Consider the following 21,538-nt stretch of genomic DNA (forward strand, 5'->3'; position numbering starts at 1 on the left):
TATATATATATATATATATATAAACATCCATCCATTATCTGAACCACTTATCCTGCTCTCAGGGTCGCAGGGATACTGGAGCCTATTCCAGCAGTCATTGGGCAGCAGGCGGGGAGACACCGTGGACAGGGCGGCAGGCCATCACAGGGCCGACACACACACACAGACACAAACATTCATACCTAGGGACATTTAGTACGGCCCAATTGACCTTACATTTGGAACTGTGGGAGGAAACCCACGCAGACACGAGGAGAACATGCAAACTCCACACAGAGGATGACCCCCAAGGTTGGACTACCCAGAGGCTCGAACCCAGGATCTTCTTGCTGTGAGGCGACCACGCTAACCACTGCATATATATATATATATATATATATATATATATATATATATATATATATATTATATGATCAACCACTTACAAAAGCCACCTGTTAGAATAATTCCTATACTAAAGAGGTTTAAGTAATCTGGTTATAATGATCAAGTTTGCTTATAAAGGGATCATTTTGGGTCCTTTCATACATGGGATATTAAAAACAAAAGCTATTTTAAAACCAAAGCAAATGTCATTTTTTCCGTCTTTTTTTATGTCGTGCTTGTGTAAGAAACCATTTGTTTGTTTGAAAAACGGGAGCGCTTGTCTGAAAGGTTCTCAGCTCTCACTCCATGGGGATGAACCTACACTGTTTTTCCATTTCAAATCAAACGACCTCTGAATGAATCTTGTAACGCTGACTTGAAACCATCTCCTTAGGCCAAGCGTTCGGGCGTGTCCCTCAGCCGCAGGCCCGGGGAGAAATGATCCACAACCGGCACTGTCAACGTGCCCCCGGCATCCCACCTCATCGAGGATCTGGAGCCCACAGCCCCTACGCTGTCAGAGTGGCCTGTCACAGCAGCCAGGGGCCCTCCGAGTGGACCCCGTGGATGGAGCTGAGGACCAAAGAAGGAGGTAAGAGCTCTCCGCAGAGGAGGGCCATGTTTGCTTTCACGCTGGCTGTGTGTGTGTGTGTGTGTGTGTGTGTGTGGGAACTGTTGTGACAGTAATCTGTGACCACCACCGTGGGACCATGTCCACCCCTCCCTCCCTCCCACCACCCACCCACCTCCAACGTGTATAATAACTACAGCGGAGGCGTCTAATTGGCTTCTCCAATCATTAAAGAGTAATTGCTCAGTGCTGAACCTAAACTGCCTCAAAGTGAATATGGCGTGTTGGGAAAACGGAAATGATTAGATGAATATCTGAATATCTACTGAATATCTCTCTCTCCCTCTCTGTCTCCCTCGCTCTCTCAAAATGAGTCATGCACAGTGAGAGGTTATGATTTCCAGGAGAGCGGAGAGAGTCAGGTTTACACGGCACAATGAATCATAATATTCCTTCCTGTGCCCCCTTTAAAACCCAGCCTGTGTTTATGGAGAGAGACCGGTGACTGTACCTCTCTGAATTTACAACCGGCCCCTTGAATGTAAACCGTTGGGGCAGCGCGGGCTGGCAGGGAGGCTGGAGAGAAAAAGAATCAGCGCAGGGGTAGAAACAGACGGGGGTGGGGGCGGGGGGGGCAGGGGGGGGGGGTTGCCGGGCTTAAAGTTTTCTGAAAGGCTGCAGTCAGTGTTGCTGTACCGCGTCAAGCGGTATGCTAGGGCTGCAGTATGTTTGAATTTACACTGAGGTATGTCTTCTTTTTTTTTTTTCTCTCTCTCTCTCTCTCTCTTTTCCATGCCCGCGCCATGCTGTCCTCTATTCCCCCGGTTGAACCACATGGGGGGAAAAAAAGAAAGAAACAAAACGGGAAAACTAAGCGGAGAGATATGCCATGGGAGAGATGACGGGGGCTTTCCCACAATGGAAGTCGTTTATAAGATGAAAATGTCCCACCCCGGCGTTTCTTATACACACGGGAAAAGAGAAGTTAGCGTCACCAGAAAAAGCCACCGTGATGGAGAAGGAAAAGAGAGAAGGGATTCTGAGATACATTAAGGATGTCTCCTTTTACCAAAAAAAAAAAAAAAAAAAAAAAAAAAACGCCCCATGTTTCTGTTCTTCATTTCAATCTGCGATATGACCACGACCTCCGTTTCGTTTTAGCAGGACATTCCTGCTGTTGTGCTAAATTACCTCATTTCTTAGAAGATAACACTTTCTTCTTCTCATTCTGGTAGCTGTCTCGGCACTTGTCCTCCCTGTTTTAACCGCGGGGTCAACGGATGAGGAGAGACGATAGGAATGAGCTGGTGTGCTATTATAGTGCAAGCTGCAGCACCAGTCAAAGGAACAGACAGACAGACAGACAGATAGACAGACAAGCAGACAGGCAGAGAGAGAGACAGGCAGAGACAGACAGGCAGAGAGAGAGACAGGCAGACAGAGACAGACAGGCAGGCAGACAGACAGACAGAGACAGACAGGCAGAAAGAGAGACAGACAGACAGACAGACAGACACACAGACAGGCAGGCAGGCAGGCAGGCACAGACACAGACAGGCAGGCAGGCAGACAGACAGACATGCATGCAAACAGAAAGACAGGCAGGCAGACAGACAGGCAGACAAGACAGACAGGCAGGCAGGCAGACAAACGCACAGGCAGGCAGACAGACACACAGACAAGACATGCAGAAAGAGCGAAAGACAGACAGACAGACACGCAGGCAGACAGGCATGTAGATAGATAGATAGATAGATAGATAGATAGATAGATAGATAGATAGATAGATAGATAGATAGATAGATAGATAGATAGATAGATAGATAGATAGATAGACAGACAGACAGATAGACAGACAGACAGACAGACAGACAGACAGGCAGGCAGGCAGACAGACAGGCAGGCAGACAAACGCACAGGCAGGCAGACAGACACACAGACAAGACATGCAGAAAGAGCGAAAGACAGACAGACAGACAGACACGCAGGCAGACAGGCATGTAGATAGACAGACAGACAGACAGACAGACAGACAGACAGACAGACAGATAGACAGATAGATAGATAGATAGATAGATAGATAGATAGATAGATAGATAGATAGATAGATAGATAGATAGATAGATAGATAGATAGATAGATAGATAGATAGATAGATAGATAGATAGATAGATAGATAGATAGATGAAAGCTTGGATATAGTTTTGATATTTTTGTTCTTTCTCACCTCAATGTGGTGACTGTTTTTATTGACTGACTGTACACTTCCCTCTCCCTCCCTCCCTCCCTTCCTCCGTCTCTCTCTCCTTCTTTCGGGTATCAGTTGTTATGTTCTACTGTAAGGCGTTGCTCTGTCCTTGAGTCGTGTCCTCGCCGAGCCACCAGTTCACTCCTCCGTCTCCTTCCTCCCTCTCAACAGTTTCATCTGGATAACGAAAATCTTCCCCTGCCCGACTCTTCTTCATCTCATATCACCCATCCTTTATTTGTTTGTTTGTTTTTCCTTTCCCTCTCATTCTTTCTCTCATTCTCCCATGCTTTGTCTTTGTTAGTCTGCGTGTTCCCTCTTTCATTCTTTGCTTCCATCTGCCTTTCTTTTGCATACATTCTATCTTTCCTTTCTATGTCTTTCTTCCTCATTCTTTCCATCTCACTCTCGCGCTCTCTCTCTCACTTTGCCTGTTTCTTTTTCTCCCTCTCTCATCCGTCGCTTTTCCCTTAAGCAGTTCCCAAATCCTACAAATGCTTCTGAAGAATTCACTTCCTGCATCTCTGAACAAGCAGAAGCAGTCTTCCCTCAAGTTTCCCGACTTTCAAGTCTCCGCCCTTCTCCACCCCCACCCACCGCCCCTCTGCCCCCTCACCCCCTTTTTTTGACCCCAGATGACCTGTGATTCCACTTTACAGAGTCGGGGGGGAATAAAACACAGCCAGACACTGTGGGAAAAAACCGAAAGAGAGGGACGACGGTGGGTGTAGACGAGGAGTGGTCTAGCAGAGAAATAGTGGAAGGGGGCTGTAAAAAAAAAAGGGGGGGACAGGAAAAAAAATAAACGTCAACAAAACATGCATTTTGCTGTTTTCCCAGCTTATGGATGGGATGACAGAAGGGGAGACGGGGTAAAGGCCACGATGGCTGGACAGGAAGAGAGGTGACCTGTGCCAAGACGTCTAATCCCAAAGTTGCTACTGGACTGGATTACTCTCTCCATATCCGTTCTGTAAATGGATTTGCCTTCCACGTTTTTAATAATAATCACAGAAATTCACCTCCCAGACCGGTAAACAAAATGAAACCTCGCTTCACTTTATCCTGGATTTGTCACAGCGTGTTAAGTTGTGTGTTGTCGTACTGTAATTCAAGTAAGAAGTACTGCAAATGGCCACTGATACGGTGCGAGTACTTAATGAAAAACTCCTTAACTTGTTACGTACTTACAGTGACACGGCAGTGCAACAGACCACAAGAGTGTTTGTGTCATTTCAGGGCTTTTGAATGACTTCCGGCTCCATTATTTTTTTCACCTATGGTGAAAATGAATAGGATTTCTGATCTTCGTGGCCTAGCAGTTAGCTTAGCCCGCCCCGCTTCCGCTTCCTGTCAGACCACCCAAGGAGCTCCAGGCAGGGCCGTGGTCCCTGGGCCCACTGGACGCTGCAGACCAGGCTCCCCTGGCCCATCCAATGCCCGCTCTCCCAGCCAGACACCTTCAACACACCTCCCCGCACTCCACACGACGACACCAAAAACACAGTCAAGGCTAGGCGAGGCCGCCGCCAGACCGCCCTCAGTGTTATCGGAACTGCCGGTCTGCATGGTCTAGCAGTTAGCTTAGCCTGCCCCGCTTCTGCGTCCTGTCAGACTGCCCTTGGTGTTTCCTCTTTGGGCACAGCTCCAGGCAGGGGTCGTGACCCCTGGGCCCACAGGACGCAGCAGACCAAGCTCTCCCGGCTGATCCAGCGCCAGCTCTCCCAGCCATGAAACGAAGACACAAATTTAGACATAGACACTGCATGGACAGTAATGGGTGAGGCCGCCGCAAATGTAAGTTCGCACCGCCATCTTCCCACACCGGTACTGGCCGAGGCCGCTGCAAACATGAATTCGCGCCACCATCTTCCCACACCAGAGGCAGAAACAAGGACATTAGCAATATCTTACAGTGAATACATGTTAGCCACATAATCTAATTTAAAATTTTCTAATGAACCAAGTGTAGCTGTGTGTCACAAACCCACCATTTCTCTTACAGCCTACAATCACAACCGCTATTAGCATCAAATGATGAAGTGCTAAGCTAGTTAAGGCTAGCAATTTTTTCAATTGCGGCTACAAAACTGGTTCTCACACATCTTAACAAATACAGAAATCCATATCATGTCCAAAGGCTTTGAGGAAAATAAAGTTTTGCCGCTGGATGTACTTCAAGGCGATAATTTTAAATGCCTATTCGTTTTCTCATTTGTCCGGTAAGGCAATGGAACCGAAATCCCTTATTTGGGTGGAAAATATACATCATGCTTTGGTGGGCTATGCAGGTATGAGGTGTGGAAACACATCTAGATCCAAAATGTGTTCACAAGATGAAATACGCAGATTTAAAAAAAAAAAAAACTTGAACTGGGTTGCTGAATGTGACAACAATCGAAATCCAGATGTCAAATCATCTCACACACCCATCCATGACGCTAAAATGATCTCTGAGTTCCTCCTCCATATCTGACTTCCATTGATCTAGAAGTTTCTGGAACCTGGAAATGAGTCATGTTGACGGGGGAGTATCACACAAATGCCGTTCCGCAGTAAAATGAAAGCGGCGCGTGAATTTTTGGATGACACCGGTGTTTACGCTCCGACTCATGGTGGGGAGATGCTTCCTGTGCTGTAGTGCTGAGCTTGTTCTTATTTATGGCGGACAAATTGAGGCAGGACGGATCCCAGGGATGTGACTCAGTGTTTGTCTTGACGGTGACCCTTCTCCGTCCTCCCGCTGACCCTTTGTGGAGACAAGCCGATTTGAGAAAGAGACAGAGGATGAGCCGGGGAGATTTCATTTTAACATGTTAACTCACCGAGTCCATGTCCGAGTGTATGACGTACGATGTCAAGGTGCCAAACGTGCAGCTGTTAATCTCGGCTGTTGTGAACTAATTGCGGCTGTTAGGAGTTTGTTCCTCGGCCTGGTGCTAAGTCCCAGTCGCTTTAATGTGGAAAGCAAAGGAACAACACAAGACACCCAGGCCTCATCTACATTTCTTTTTCTTTATAGCGCATGTGTTTGTGTTCCAGTTGGTGGAATTGGCGTGCACTCCCCCCTCACTTTTCCACCTTAAGCCTCCCAAAATTCACTCACTGGGCTGTTTGGCAAGAGCATTTTTCCCTTCCAAAGTTTTACGCCAACAATTAACATCTTTGTTCACTTTGACTAAAGGCTCCCTTGCTTTACGATCAGAAAGAGAGAGGGAGAAAGAAAGAGAAGGAGAGCGAGCAAGCGAGCGAGAGAGAGAGAGAGAGAGAGAGAGAGAGAGAGAGAGAGAGGGAGAGGGAGAGAGAGAAAGATTACCAAAAGAAGGCAGAGAGGGAAGAAAACTTGGAAAGCAGGGGATTTAATCATGCTGAACGAAGGAAAGAGAGAAAAAGAAAGAGAAGGACACACAAAGACAAAAGGGGAGCGGGGTAGGCCCAAAGACATAGTGAATGGGTGTGTGAGGTGGAGAAAGATAAATGGATGGATGGATGTGATAGATGGATTGAGACGGACGGATGGATGGACAAGCAGGCCACAGGCGGGGACATGGAAGTTGTTTTTGCTGCCGCTGGCAGCCGGAGCAAGGACCACATGTGGAAACAATCAGCCGCCAAACACTTCCTGATAACATCATCCATAGGCTGGGCAGCGTTTCCCAAACTCACACAGCTCAGTGTGTGTGTGTGTTTGTGTGTGTGAGATGGGTGTGTGACTGCTTTTGTAAGCTTGCATGGAGAGTACAAGAAGCACAGACAAAGAAAGGCCTAACTCAGGCTGGAACAAAGGAGGAAATCAGCACTGCCGTCTCCTTGTGAGGGATTCTTGGATGTGTGTACTATCTCTCTCTCTCTCGCTCTCTCTCTCTCTCTCTCTCTCTCGCTCTCTCTCTCTCTCTCTCTCTCTCTCTCTCTCTCTCTCTCTCTCTCTCTCTCTCTTCACACACACACATTCCTGACACTATTTCTAGCATGTTGTTGAGCTAGTTTTCCTCTCCACTGGGCTTCTTTGCTGCCAACAGACTTTTCTTGGCTGTCAGGTCCAAAGGGTGAGAAGGTGAGCGAGAAAAAGGCAAGCAAGAGAAAATTAAAACAAAGAACAAGTGACTGAAAGAGAAGGAGCACAGGAGAGAGAGTGACAGAGAGAGAGAGAGAAAGAGAGAGAGAGAGAGAGATGGAGAAGGCTGAGGGGAGATGCAGTTTGACTTCAGCATGTCTCCAGACTGCTTTCATCCAGCCTGAGCTAAAACAGAGGGCGCACTTGTGGCATCTGAACTCGGCCCGTTCGGCCCTTTTTGCAGTGCCCTTTACCGGCCTTTTTTTTCTTCTTCCTTGTTTTGTCCTAATAAAGCCAAATTCCCCTCATTCTCTGACACCCTCTCCGCCTGGCTTCTGTTGTTATTCAGGTCCTGGAAGCTTGCGGCTCTCAAAACAACCCACACCTGGCTAACCCACAGCCTTGCTGGCCCCTGACCCCGGGGGCCTCAATATCTCACACTACCGTGGCTGACTCCCTCACACATCATACTAAGAAGCCTCTGACACACCGACACACCCTGAGCTGCAGCCCGCTTATCTTACCCTTCTCCACTTTTAAAATACAAAAAAAAACAAACAGCTAAAGTAGGAAGGATGGGAGATGCATGTATCTGTGTGAAACGTGAAACGCTTGAGATGGGTGTTGTTGTTGCTGTTTTTGTTGTGTAACGTTCTACCTTGCTGTGTGTTGTTGCAGTACCCGATAACCCTCCGGTCAACGTCAGCGCTCAGCTCAACGGCACAGAGGTGCTGATGATGTGGCAGGGACCCCCTGGAAGGCTTAATGGAGATCTGCAGGGCTACATGGTGGAATATGGCACCCCTAGCATGGGGCAGGTCAGTCTGTGTGACACACGCGCACACACACACACACAGATACACACACAATGACATGCACATATGTGTACACACAGGCATACACGTAATAAACATGCATATAAAACGCAGGGTCAATCCCCTGTTATCAAAATTGCAGTTAGGAGCTGTGCTTCTGTCAAGCTACTGTTGAGGGCATTTTAAAGTTTAACACTATTAAAACTAAATGGAATAAACTCACCTTCTACAAAAGATAAGTCTCGGGCGTCCGGGTAGCGTAGCGGTCTATTCCGTTGCCTACCAACACGGGGCTCGCCAATTTGAATCCCTGTGTTGCCTCCGGCTTGGTCGGGCATCCCCGGATGTGGGTATGTGTCCTGGTAGCTGCACTAGCGCCTCCTCTGGTCGGTCGGGGTGCCTGTTCATGGGGGGGGGGGACTGGGGGGGAATAGCGTGATCCTCCCACGCGCTACGTCCCCTCTGGCGAAACTCCTCACTGTCAGGTGGAACGAAGCGGCTGGCGACTCCACATGTATCAAAGGAGGCATGTGGTAGTCTGCAGCCCTTCCCAGATCGGCAGAGGGGTGGGGCAGCGACCGGGACGGCTCGGAAGAGTGGGGTAATTGGCCGGGTACAACTGGGGAGAAAAAGGGGGGAAATCCAGCAGAAAAAAAAGAAAACTCACATATTGCAAAAAAAAACTTTTCCAATTTTCTCCAGTGGTAAATAATTCTTGTCACCTTTTTCTCACAAATATTTCTAGATGCATCTCTGACACAGGCATGTTGTTAAATTGCTTAAAACCACATAACATGCCAAATCCACATCAAGAATGTTGACTTTTCAAATGTTCATTAAAAAAATGTGCCTTACATTTGGATAGCTCATAGTTACCTTTCTACTTCTTCTCCCTCATTGACAGGCTGTCGTGGACACTGGGTTGGACACGGAGCTGTCAATCAATCTGTCGGCGCCGCTTTCCAATGTGTCATTCAGAGTGTGTGCCTATACGGGGGCGGGTCAAGGACCCTGGACCCCAGTACAGACCCTGACCCTCATCACTCCTGGTGAGAGACATGAAAAAGCCAAAGTTGAGTTAGAATTGTCAAAAGTAGAGCAAAGAGAAGCGGCTGAAAACAGGAGTGCTGACATGAGCACCATATCTTTCTAGATCCATCTGTATAGAGATATTCCATTACAAATGGTGGTCTCCCGGAAACTTATTCTTTCAAAAAAATTTTTTTTTTATAAATAAGCGGAAGTTGAGTTTGCAGGTAAAAGTGGTGGTATTTTGTAAGGTCAATAATATTCTATAATGATTTGTACTTAAAAATAAGCAGTCATACTTCCAAGATGGCGTCCATTTTTGCTGTAGTAAATACTCCATTAGAAAAAATAAACCCTGATACCAATAAAACCCAAAATAGATGTTGTTTTCTCCTCAAAGCCAATGTCAGCATATCAACTAAAAGCCACTCTGTCCATCTGTCTGTCTGTCTTCTCTTGCAGAAAAGGAAGAACTGAAATCAAGAGGTGAGTAAGGACCAGGTGTGTTTATATACTAACCCCACCCCCCCCCCAAAAAAAACAAAACCTCACTGCGTCATTCATCTTATCTGAGTGACACATAATGACACGGTGACGGTGGAAGATGGCCTCGTGCATTTTTTTCCTTGAAACCGCAGAACTTCTCTTCCTCAATCTCTATCACTGCCTTCCTCTGCAAGCCCCGATAGTTCCTTCTCATGAATCTTGAGAAAAAAGGAAGGAAGAGACCCAAAAGGGGAAGAGTTTGGGGATGGGGGGGGGGGGGCAGATCTTAATAAATATTTATAACCGCCACCAACAGTGTAGCATCTCTGTTTGTTTAGTCTAATAGAGGTAGACGGACGATTCAGACAAGAATGAGGGGTGACGGGGAGGAGGGAGGTGGGACAGACGGGTCCAAATGGGAAAAGTTAAAGAAGAGCAAGTGGAGATTGTACAAAGTTGGTAACAGCTGTTTTTTCTTCTTATTTGCGGGGCTGGATGGGGATGTTTAGTGGAGGGTAAAATCCCTTTGAATCAATTCCATCAAGGTTTTGTAATGCAGAGATTAGACTACACCCTTAAAGATAAATCTTCAGGACGTTTACTCCAAACATCACGTAAACATGTTTCTGAGCAATATCTCAAACTGATAATACAGAAGTTAAGATCGTAAACCTGAGGTCATAGGTCAGCCATCTGTTTTGTTTTTTGCATTTGAGACGAGTGTAATTTGTAAGGAGTACTGAAAGTACACAAAGCACTAGCACAGTATTGACTTGTTTTTGTAATGGTACAAGCCAAAACTGAGCAAATTTACCCCCCCCCCCTCCTCTTGTTAAGTACTGTAGGTCCATATCAGTAAGACTGATCGATGAAGGCTAAGGACATCTCATACACTAGAACGACCAAGGCGGTCATTTTGACCATTTTGGATTTTCAAAGTTTGATAACTTTTTGGGGGGGGGGGGGGGGTACAGGCCTGCCACTCCCTGAATCCTCCAAAAATGGTCTATATTTGTATTCAAATGAGTTTTAGATCAATTGCACAAAAAAAGTTTATAATAACATCGACCTAAAACGACCATGAGCGGTCAAAATGACCACATGTAATTTACGCGTCATGGCGCACATCATGTCACTATTTATGACCTGTGTTGGTCGCGTCATTTCCTTTGCGACGTTCATTGCTCTGTCCTAGAAACACACTAGCGTCCTCCAGTGCAGAGTAACAGTCTAAACTTGATTTTTTCGATGGGCAGCACAGTGGCGCAGTGGTTAGCACGGTGGCCTCACAGCAAAAAGGTTGTGGGTTCGAGCCCCAGGGTAGTCCAACCTTGGGAGTCGTCCTCTGTGAAGAGTTTGCATGTTCTCCCTGTGTCTGCGTGGGTTTCCTCCAGGGGCTCCGGTTTCCTCCCACAGTTCAAAGACATGTAGGTCAGGTGAATCGGCTATACTAAATTGCCCCTAGGTATGAAGGTGTGTATGTGTCGGCCCTGTGTGATGGCGTGGCGGCCTGTCCAGGGTGTCTCCCCGCCTGCCGCCCAATAACTGCTGGGATAGGCTCCAGCATCCCTGCAACCCTGAGAGCAGGATAAGCGGTTAGGATAATGGATGGATGGATGGATGGATGATTTTTGATTATTTCCAACATGTCTGGGTACAGACACCGTTTCAGACACATCATGACTACCACCGAGGCATTACAGTATTTACAGGCATTGGACAGTGGCAATTTTAAATTGTTTGAAACATAGTATTAAAAGTTGTTAAAATTTTAATTTTGGTGTCAGTCATTTCTTAACAAACATACATATGCAATGCAATTGGGTCATGGCACACACACAATCAGAGGGACTCATTCCAGTGATGACACACAAGCAGACAGACAGAATATAGAGTTTAAAAAACCGGCGGTCATTTTGACCGCCCATGGTCGTTTTAGGTAGGAGTGAAATCCCGGTCGTTCTAGTACACTGACCACATGTGGATACCCAGGGCCTCTATCTCATTGCAAGATATACCCAGTTATCTTCCATAGGTTTACATTGAACCTGCAATACAGCACTGGTGAATCAGGGGAGTGCAGAGACTTTAGCTCAATAGACTGGGAGTCTATTGGGCTAAAGTGCTAAAAAAAAAACACACACAAAAAAACCCCATTACTAACAACTTAAATATCAACACAATTTTCCGTTTAGTAATCACTAGTCATCATAACTAGTCCTTGTTTTCAGCACTAGCATTACAGCTAACTGAAGCTGACTGGTCAGGGTTGCCAACTTTGGGTACCTGGCTGGAGGGAGAGTTTGATGCCATGGGCTTAATCACGCGTATGTGCACTTAATCACATGCACATATTTGGACTTAATTCACCATCAGGGTTCAAAAAAGTATGCGGCTTACACATGTGGCGGGAACGGGAGCTTAGGTCTAAGATTTAAGGATACAGCCTGACTATGCCACCCCGGGACTTCCACTCACAATTCTCACAATATTAAACATACACTAGCCCAATGAAAGTCAAAGACGCGTTGTTTCCAACATCAAAACTACTTTTTTATTGAATGTTCACAAGTTAAAAAGGAAATAACGAGGATTTAGAGGGTGAGGAGAATCAGAACGGTAGCAAGGACCACAAAAACAAAAAGAAACAAATGAACACAAGGACCTTATCCCACTGCAGACACAGAGCAGACACAGGAACACATGCACACGCAGGGGCCCGTTTTGGCCTAGTATAACAATAAACAGCAGACTTGGACCTGATCAACTTTTCTACCAGCGGTTCGTATTTTTAGCAACATGGTTCAATCTGATTATCTTTGATGCGCATAATGGACGACAGCATCCCATCTAGTGCAAGTCTGTTCCTACCCTGTTTTGGTCAGTTCTCAAGACTCGTTCTGCAGCCACATTAGGCATTGAATCAGGAATTAGGAACACTTTGTCATGCCATTCCATTTCATGTACTTGTGTTCACGAAATTGAACACAATATCGTTTCCCCCAGCCCACAGCAGTGCAACACAAAGACAAAAACACATCCAAAAACTACAAGAACACACATATCCAAACTAATGTAACCTATTTTTCTGGACTTGCCTGTTAGTGATTTTAAGTTCCTGTTCTAAGCTGTTGCCAGAGCATATGCCTTGAGCTCTTATTTTGAAGGCTGAAGAGAGAGCGGAAGTGCTGTACGCAGCGTTGTTGCTGTGCAGTTCTGTTGGGGGAAGAATCCAAATAAAGTGGTCCTCGTGTGAAAGTGGAGCCTCCGTATTTGTTATTTTATAGTTTCATACAGTATAGGCGACACCTACAAACCCTCGGTTACATTGGTGGCAGCGGTGGGATCCGGAAGTGTGCAGATCCTCAGCAGTCTCTTCGGAGCGCGGGAATAACAAAGCGCGAGGGCGCGCTTCCGGGGAGGGTGACGACTGTAAACTACTAATAAGACCCGTTAGCCCCTAGCTAACGGGTCTGACCCTTTAGCCGAGCGGTTAGTGATGTCGCCTTGTGGTGCAGGACACCCGGTATCGAATCCCGCACCGGTCAAGAAAGTAACCGGTTACACAAATCACAACCAAACTAACATATTGTAGCGAATTCGGGGGGCAGTCTGGGAACCGTCGCCACAGCCGCGACGCGAACCCGCGTCCCCCACTCCGCAAGCGACAACGTTAACCAGTCGACTAAAGGGTCCGACTCGTTAGTCAAGGACCAACGTGTCTACTTATCCATGCACGTTACAATATATCCAAACTCAGGCTGTTCTCGTTCCCTGGTCGTAGTAAAACGTAGGGAAAGTGATGCACTAAAATCCGTATGTAACCCACGTAATCGCGGGCCAGGCTGTGATCACGTGGCCCCTGGGCGCTGGCTGTCGTGAAAACAAGAAAATGGCGGACGTTTCTTTTAAACTCAGGGGAAAATGGCAACATTTGGACAGTTTGGTCATCAAAACGCGGTTTGGTAAGCCCAACCCTTCCGTAAAAACTGGTTAACGTTATCTGCAAAACAGACAAGCATTGTCATTAGCCTAGCTATCCTAGTTACAAATCTGCAGTTAGCTAGCAGTTAGCTTAGCTTGCCCCCGCTTCCGCGTCCTGTCAGACCGCCCTCGGTGTTTCTTCTTCGGGCACAGCTCCGGGCAGGGACCGTGGTCCTTGGGCCCAGCCGATCCGACGCCAGCTCTCCCAGCCAGACACCCTCGACACACCTCCCCGCACTCGACACCAAAAAACACCGCCGTCTACGCCAGGCGAGGCCGCCGCCGGACCGCCCTCGCCCTACTCGGCTAGCAGTTAGCTTAGCCTGCCCCGCGGGGCTTCTCTCTGTCGTGCGTTTAACGCTGGACAGCTAACGTAAGCTAGCTAGCTGTTTACATACTAGCGTAAGCTAGCTTAAGCCAATTCTGGCTTAAACGTACTCTGTAATTTACAGATAATTTATTCAAAACAAATATCACAAATACCCTGGGTCCCTTAGTTAATTAATCAACGATCGACAGCTGCGCTTGTCACTTACCGTGGCTTGGTTCAAGCCAGGTTAGCTGGAGTGTGGCTAACTAGCTTGACGCCTTGTGGGCTCCAGTGAAGTTGAGCAGCTGTCCGTTCAACACGGAAGTCAGCATCGTGCACCAGTCAGAGGCTGAGATAAGGTGCGTCTCCGTGGGAACGCCCATATGAGACAGCTATTTACTGTTATAAATGGCTGTTTTGGGGATTAGTGTTCATAGGGTCCAAGTCATTCTGCATTCCCCATGCTCAGCAGTGCTAGTAGCGGCTAAATGAGATTTATGCTTTTCCTCGTTAGAAGTGCCTTATTATAAGCCTCATATCAACCTTATCTAACCCCTGCTGACCTTTTTGAACACACACACACACACACACACACACACACACACACACACACACACACACACACACACACACACACACACACACACACACACACACACACACACACACACACATGGGGGCGGCATGGATCAGGAGGTAGAGCGGGTCATCTAGTAATCGGAAGGTCGCTGGTTCGAGCCCCGGCTCCTCCAGACAGCGTGTTGTTGTGTCCTTGAACCCCTAACTGCTCCCGATGAGCAGGCTGGCACCTTGCATGGCAGCCTCCGCCATCGGTGTGTGAATGTGTGTGTGAAAGGGTGAACGTGAGGCGTACACTGTGAAGCGCGTTGAGTGGTCAGCAGACTAAGCGCTATATGAACGCGGTCCATTTACCATTTAACAACAGCACCATTGTAGCCTTTCCATTACACATCATTTGTACTAGATCTAAGCCTCTCCTTTCTGCGACTAAAACCCTCTCTTTCCCATCCCTTTTCCACAAGGTCTGTCATCGCCCCCGGCCTTTTCCTGGCACTGGTGGTATGTGGTGATGGCTGTTGCTGGTGCCGTGTCCATAGCTGTGCTCATGGCTGTTTACGTGGCCAAGCTGCGACGCAAGGAGACACGTTTCGGGTGAGCAGGCCGCCCGATGGTACTTGTGGGTGGGAGGGTGTGACTCAAAAACCCGGATAGCCATCTCTTTTTCCTTTTTTTTTCCGTTTGAACTTATTTGACTCGTTTCTGTGTGCATTCTGGAGGATTTGGATAGAAAAGTAGACATCTGTTTTTGTGCAAGCAACTGTCTTTGTTGGGCTCTTTTTGATTTACCGGGGTAAAAGCAGGCTTCCAGCTGTGTTTACCACGTCTGCCGCAGCGAGGAGTGAGTCCTTAATTGTGTTTTGCTTCGGGTGTGTTTCTGTGTTTTGTTTCATGGGAATGTATACCTGTGTTTGTGTGTGTGTGTGTGATTTTACAGCGAGGCGTTTGAGCCCATGATGGAGAGCGGGGAGCTGGTGGTGAGGTACCGTGCACGCCGCACCTACAGCCGCAGAACGACAGAAGCCACATGTAAGCTCCTCCATCTGCCTATGCATGTCACCTGAGAAAGAGATGAGAGCAAATGGACACACACACACACACACACACACATCCGAACCTACGTCTGTGCCGGTATTAGACCACAGATAAATTCAGTTGTCCCAACATTGGAGATGAAGGAACCCTTTGACCATCATTTGAAAGCTCCACCTTTTTTTCGACAGTGTGTTCATTGTTTGGGGTTTTTTTTTCTTCTGTTGTTCATATGATTTCGAACCGTCGGTATTGTTAATACAGTATCAGCAACATCAGACTTGCATTAATCTTTATATACACCCTCTCCCAAATCCCCCCTCCCCTTCCGTTCTCACCTAATAAAGCCCCTCTTCTGACATTTCCATGACAGGCCTCATGTCCCCCCAGGCGGTTAAGGATGCTCCAAGTCAGGGGTATTAAGAAGGAAAGGGTTAATCCCTTTCCCGGCAGTTGCGAAAACGGACTTGTCATGCTCAGTCAGCTGACCTTTTCATAACAATATGCCCTTTACACTATATAATCTTAACATTTTGCCTCATTATCGTCCCTACGGCCGTGGGTGAACTAACCATAAATCAGCTGACTGTGAATCAGAGGACTGCGCTCCACCTAATTACATTTCCATGTGGTGAATAGGCGTGAAAGTACCGCCGATACGTTGATAAGAGTTTTCCTTTGGCAGGGTGTGAAATTATGGCACATGGTGCTGCACGTCCTCTGTGTTGAGTCTGACATTTTTACCTGCGCTCGTTTTTGGTGCGACTCTGATTGGGCGAAAGAGTGGAATTAGTTTTGGTTCCTGGATCGGTGACCCCGCAGGCAGACTGCACGGGTCCTGGCCTTCCTGTAAACCTGAAACGATCACATGAAAAAGAAGTGGATGAGATGAGAACAAGCAGGGGCGGGTTTGAGGAGGGATGCAATGGGACGGCCACCCCCCCCCCGTTAAATAGATTAACGATAACCATCGCCTTTGTAAAACTGACGTGTCCTGTTTCCATCCCCTTTGGGTTAATTGAGTTGTGCGCTGTATCTTTTGTTTTAATGTCAGTTGGATTTTTTATTTATCAAGACATGTCTCCTTCATGTCGAAAGGAGTCAGTTGAGGTGGTTCGGGCATCTGATTAGGATGCCCCCTGGGCGCCTTCCTTTGGAAGTTTACTGAGCAAAGCCAACTGGGAGGAGACCCCGGGGTAGACCCAGAACTCGCTGGAGGGACTACATGTCCAATCTGGCCTGGGAACGTCTTGGGATCCCCCAGGAGGAGCTGGAGGGCGTTGCTGGGGAGAGGGACGTCTGGAGTGCCCTACTTAGCTTGCTGTCACCGCGACCCGACCCCGGAGAAGCGGCTGATGATGAATGAATGAATGAATGAATTAATTAATTAATATTATGAAATAGAAAGCGCAATCAAATATTACATCACGCTCCCACTATCCGGACATGGAGAGGCGTACCTTTGTAGGGACAAAAAAAGGAATAGCAAAGCCACAGTGGATCACCGTTTTCCAGAGGTGGGACTGGGTCATTGTTTTCCAAGTCACAAATAAGTCTCAAGTCTCGACACTGAAATCCCAAGTCAAGTCCAGTCAAGTCCCGAGTCCTAAACTTCGAGTTTTTAGTCCTAATAGAATGCTCCTTGTCAAATTCAATGTCATTTCAAAATTTTAACAGTGTAATACTGAATATTACTGAATTTACTCATATTATGAATGCTAATTAAAAGTTGTATTCGTTATGGAGTGATTCAAAGTGGGTCTGAAATTATGAAAGCGAAGACTTGATCACCTGCACACGTTTTATCTGTGGGCTTGGAGAAAGTTTCAAGTGTCTCAAGTCTAAAGGTCATGAGCCGTGAGTCATTGGTGTTTGAGTCGAAGTCGAGTCGCAAGGCTTTTACAATTTTGTCGAGTCAAGTCTGAAGTCATCAAATTTGTGACTTGAGTCTGATTCGAGTCCAAGTCATGTGAGTGAAGTCCACACCTCTGCCGTTTTCCAAATGTGGCTCTTAATACATGACAGGTCTGCGAGTAGTTGGAAGGAATTATGGCCTATTTTCTACAAAATCAAAGCAAGGTTGGCAAGTTTTGTAGAAATGTTTAGTCAAACCTTATAAAGAGACTAAGTTCCTCTAATTCAAGGTGCTGCATGACGTCATTGATGAAAATTGATGAACAACATATATATATATATATACACACACACACACACATACACACATATTGGACAGTGAATGCTTCCAATCCAAGAGAATGAATCTGGATGCTGAAAGGATTAAAAACTTTACAAAATGTGATTTAAGAGGACTGTACTCTCCACATAAGGCAAATTATTGCCAACACGTGGACCTTTTCTCTCACTATTGTGGTTTATATTTGAAAGACAGAGCTCCAGAAATTAGCCGGTGTCGGAGAGAGCCAAAATATATATGCGCTATATGTTAATGAAGTGGTGAAGGTATGCATCTGTTGTCAGTGGTGGAATTATATCCATATCAGACATGTTAACACCCGTAGCCTTGCCCTGGGCCGCATCCAGACTTCACTTTTCTCTCTCATGGTTAAGCATATGTACAGGCCTTCGGCTGCAGTTTAAGAGGTGATTATGGGGGGATTTTTTTCTAAGCCCACTACTCCCTGCGAGCATGGAGCACGCCGAGGAGCAAAACCAACAAGGAAGGGATGTGATTAATGGAGGATGAGGTGATGTGAGGTTATTTCTTATTTTGGGAGATGAGCTCTCAAACAATGACATAAGACAGGGAGGGATACTCGTAGGGCGTAGATTACTCTGCAAACAGGGAGGCGAGATCCAGCGGAGCGGCCGTGATGACCTGGTCAGGGAAAACGTGGAGGAGGTTAAAAGGAGGCGGTTGGCGGCTGGCGTGTTTGTGAGGCCGTCCCATCGGCCCGTCTGAGCACTTCGCAGCTCAGCTAGAAGCACAAATACCTGCGAACACGCCGAGTAGAGTCACGTTTCACTCTGACGACTCGCATTCAAGTCCCGACTTTGTCCCGGGTGAATCCGGCTCGTTCACGAGTCTCAACTTGCCACAGCGACAAAAAGAAGCGGGGAAAGAAAGAGGAAAATAGGGGTGAAAAGGTCACACAAAAAAAAAAGGCCTCGCTCTGAGAGTAAAATGAGAGGGGCCGAGAGAAAGAGATGAACAGATAAGGATATTGTGTGCAGAGAGCGAAGGGGAGAGAGGGGTAGATTGAAAGGAGGGGGGTGTGATTTACCTTGCTGGGGTGTGAGGTAAATGTTGGCCACCTCTCAGGCATCATACGCGTGTGTGTGTGTGTGTGGGGGGGGGGGGTCCTAGTAATTGAATTTGCTAATAGCCGGTCAAGCTAACGATGCTGTCAGCGTGCATGCCTGTGCGCTGAGAGCATTGTTGTGCGTCGCGTGGCAGATTGATAGCACAGCAACAGCTGGAGGCGAATCTCCCGTCACATCACATCCCGGCCCAGATGGGAAAACAGCGCTGTCTTCTGTAGTGTGTGTGTGTGTGTGTGTGTGTGTGTATGTGTGTGTGCGCACAACTCTCTAGCAGACATACATGTGGACAGCCAGCTGGCTGGAAGGGACCAGGGAATATCTCAGCTCAATTTAAAACCTCTGACCTCATTTCCTGTGCTGCCTCCAAACTCGCCCCTTCAGGAATGATGGCATGGTCGGTCACGTGGCCTTTACCTGAATAATGGCGGCAGTGGACGTAGTCGACGTGTTAGAAGACACACACACACACACACAAACACACACACACACACCCCTTTGCTTGCATGTCGTCATATGAGCGTGTAAAACCTTCTGGTGTGTGTTTCTAAATCAAGCCAAAAAAAAGCCAAGCTTATCACCAGATTCTGTCTGTTTTAGTAATATCGTGAGATAAGCATTACGGGACTGAAAAGTAATGTTCTTACCCCACTGGCAGACTTGTTTCATCACTGAATAGAAGGGATTTTAACTAAACAGGAAATGTTAAACCGTGAAACTTGATTTGGGATATGGGAAAGTGACACTTTCCTGAAACGGGCGATAATATCTCGAGTGAGGTAAGATGTTTCTGCTAGCAACATCTGGAAATCTGCATTATCGATCCATCCATCCAATATCCAAACCGCTCATCCTGCTCTCAGGGTCGCAGGGATGCTGGAGCCTATCCCAGCAGTCATTGGGCGGCAGGCGGGGAGACACCCTGGACAGGCCGCCAGGCCATCACAGGGCCCACACACACACACACACACATTCACACCAAGGGACAATATAGTATGGCCGAGTCACCTGACCTACATGTCTTTGGACTGTGGGAGGAAACCGGAGCCCCTGGAGGAACCCCACGCAGACACGGGGAGAACATGCAAACTCCATGCAGAGGACCACCTGGGATGACCCCCAAGGGTGGAAAACCCCGGGGCTCGAACCCAGGACCTTCTTGCTGTGAGGCGACCGCGCTAACCACCGCGCCACTGTGCCGTCGTTATGAAAACAAGATTAAGTCCCCCAGAAAGGTTGTCTTCGTTGCAGCTTTCTAAAGAAGTGTGTTTGTGATTGGAGGGTTGCTGGTTCTGATCCACAGTCTGACCGGCTGGAGAAACGGAATAAGTAGCCTAGAACCTTCTTCAGACTTTGGGATCCTTTGAGCAAGGCACTAAAACCCAAAAGCTGCTCAGTGGGCAACAGCAGGAGCTATGTGGCTTCGCCGGGCAGCTCCTGGGTGTGAATGTACCTAAATGTATAAACAGGAACAGGAAGTAGGGCTTTTCTGGGGAAGAATGTGATTGGTTATTGCTGTTTTCTGTGTTTCATCCTTAAATACCCCCCCCCCCCGTCATCATTAGTAATCCTTTTTTTTCTACCCCTCCCCCCCTCAGTGAACAGCCTGGGTATCAGCGACGAGCTGAAACAGAAGCTTCAGGATGTGATGGTGGACAGACATAAGCTAACCCTTGGAAAGACACTGGGAGAGGGTGAGTTCAGGCCTGGCCTGTGCACCATTGCATCATTAGAAAAAACAAAATGTGAAATGGCCGACAGAGTTTATACGTTACAGCTAAACTGTGGCGGGCAGTTGGATGACGAGCTGAAAAGGCGTTTTCGTTATATTTTCCATATAAAGGTCAGTCAGTAGTGCACACATGTGCCACAGTCACCCACCCCAACACCTATTTTCTAATTATCGAAAGTAATTTCCGCTGAACCCACCCACCTGACCCCACCCCTGATTCTGGTAATAGTCCGACTATGATAACCCAGAACCTCAGCTGGCCCACTTCAAGGCCGGGAGAACACAGCATGGTCCCCAGTCATTTGAGAATTAACAAACCCCACGGAGCGAGCGCTCAGTGGCATGCACTATTCTCGTCTCACTGCGATGCGGCGACGCTTCCAGCATTTTCCAAAACCCAAGCAGGAAGCTTCTAAATTTGGATTTTGTTTGTTTGTTTTTTTCTCCAGGAGAGTTTGGCTCGGTCATGGAGGGGCTGCTGACTCAGGAGGAGTCTGTTCTTAAAGTTGCAGTAAAAACCATGAAGAGTGAGTGGACCTCGAACTTGCAAACACAAATGACTGTTAGAAACTAAGATTCTGTGAACACGCTGATTGTATAGCCACAGCAGATCACACAGTAAACATCTGTAAAATAAGAGCACTTGCACCGCCGGGCAGTGGCGTGGTCATTCTCTACCCACTGAGCTACACAAGAGATCGAACCCTTGACCCAGTTAGCGTTAGCGCCGCGTGTTCTCACCTCAGCTGTGTCTCTTCTAGTTGCCATTTGCACACGCACCGAGATGGAGGACTTCCTCCGCGAGGCCGCATGCATGAAGGAGTTCGACCACCTCAATGTCATGAGGTTGCTAGGTGAGAGAGAAAACCCACCAGGATGAATACCGCCCGGGACATTTCACAACACTTTAAATCCCATTTAGCATTCAATATTGGGTTACGCAGCTTCTGGGGAAGCACGGGAATTAGGAGTGACATCAGATTAATCACTGCATGTACTGTGTGTATATGTATGTGTATGTATGTATATATATATATGTATATGTATGTAAGT

General features: G+C 47.3%; 1 protein-coding gene across 1 annotated transcript in view; it reads left to right on the top strand.

The window, feature by feature from the left end:
- The window catches only part of LOC130115648 (tyrosine-protein kinase receptor UFO-like), a 57,577-nt gene that overhangs the window by 27,172 nt on the left and 8,867 nt on the right, over window positions 1-21,538 (top strand). The window contains 10 exon segments of the mRNA XM_056283401.1: window positions 761-863; window positions 866-958; window positions 7,918-8,057; window positions 8,959-9,103; window positions 9,546-9,569; window positions 14,907-15,036; window positions 15,380-15,471; window positions 20,352-20,447; window positions 20,935-21,012; window positions 21,247-21,339. Of these exon segments, the coding sequence (XP_056139376.1) occupies window positions 761-863; window positions 866-958; window positions 7,918-8,057; window positions 8,959-9,103; window positions 9,546-9,569; window positions 14,907-15,036; window positions 15,380-15,471; window positions 20,352-20,447; window positions 20,935-21,012; window positions 21,247-21,339 (994 nt within the window).

This window comes from Lampris incognitus, chromosome 7 (genome assembly GCF_029633865.1).
Source record: "Lampris incognitus isolate fLamInc1 chromosome 7, fLamInc1.hap2, whole genome shotgun sequence".
NCBI classification, from domain to species: Eukaryota; Metazoa; Chordata; class Actinopteri; order Lampriformes; family Lampridae; genus Lampris; species Lampris incognitus.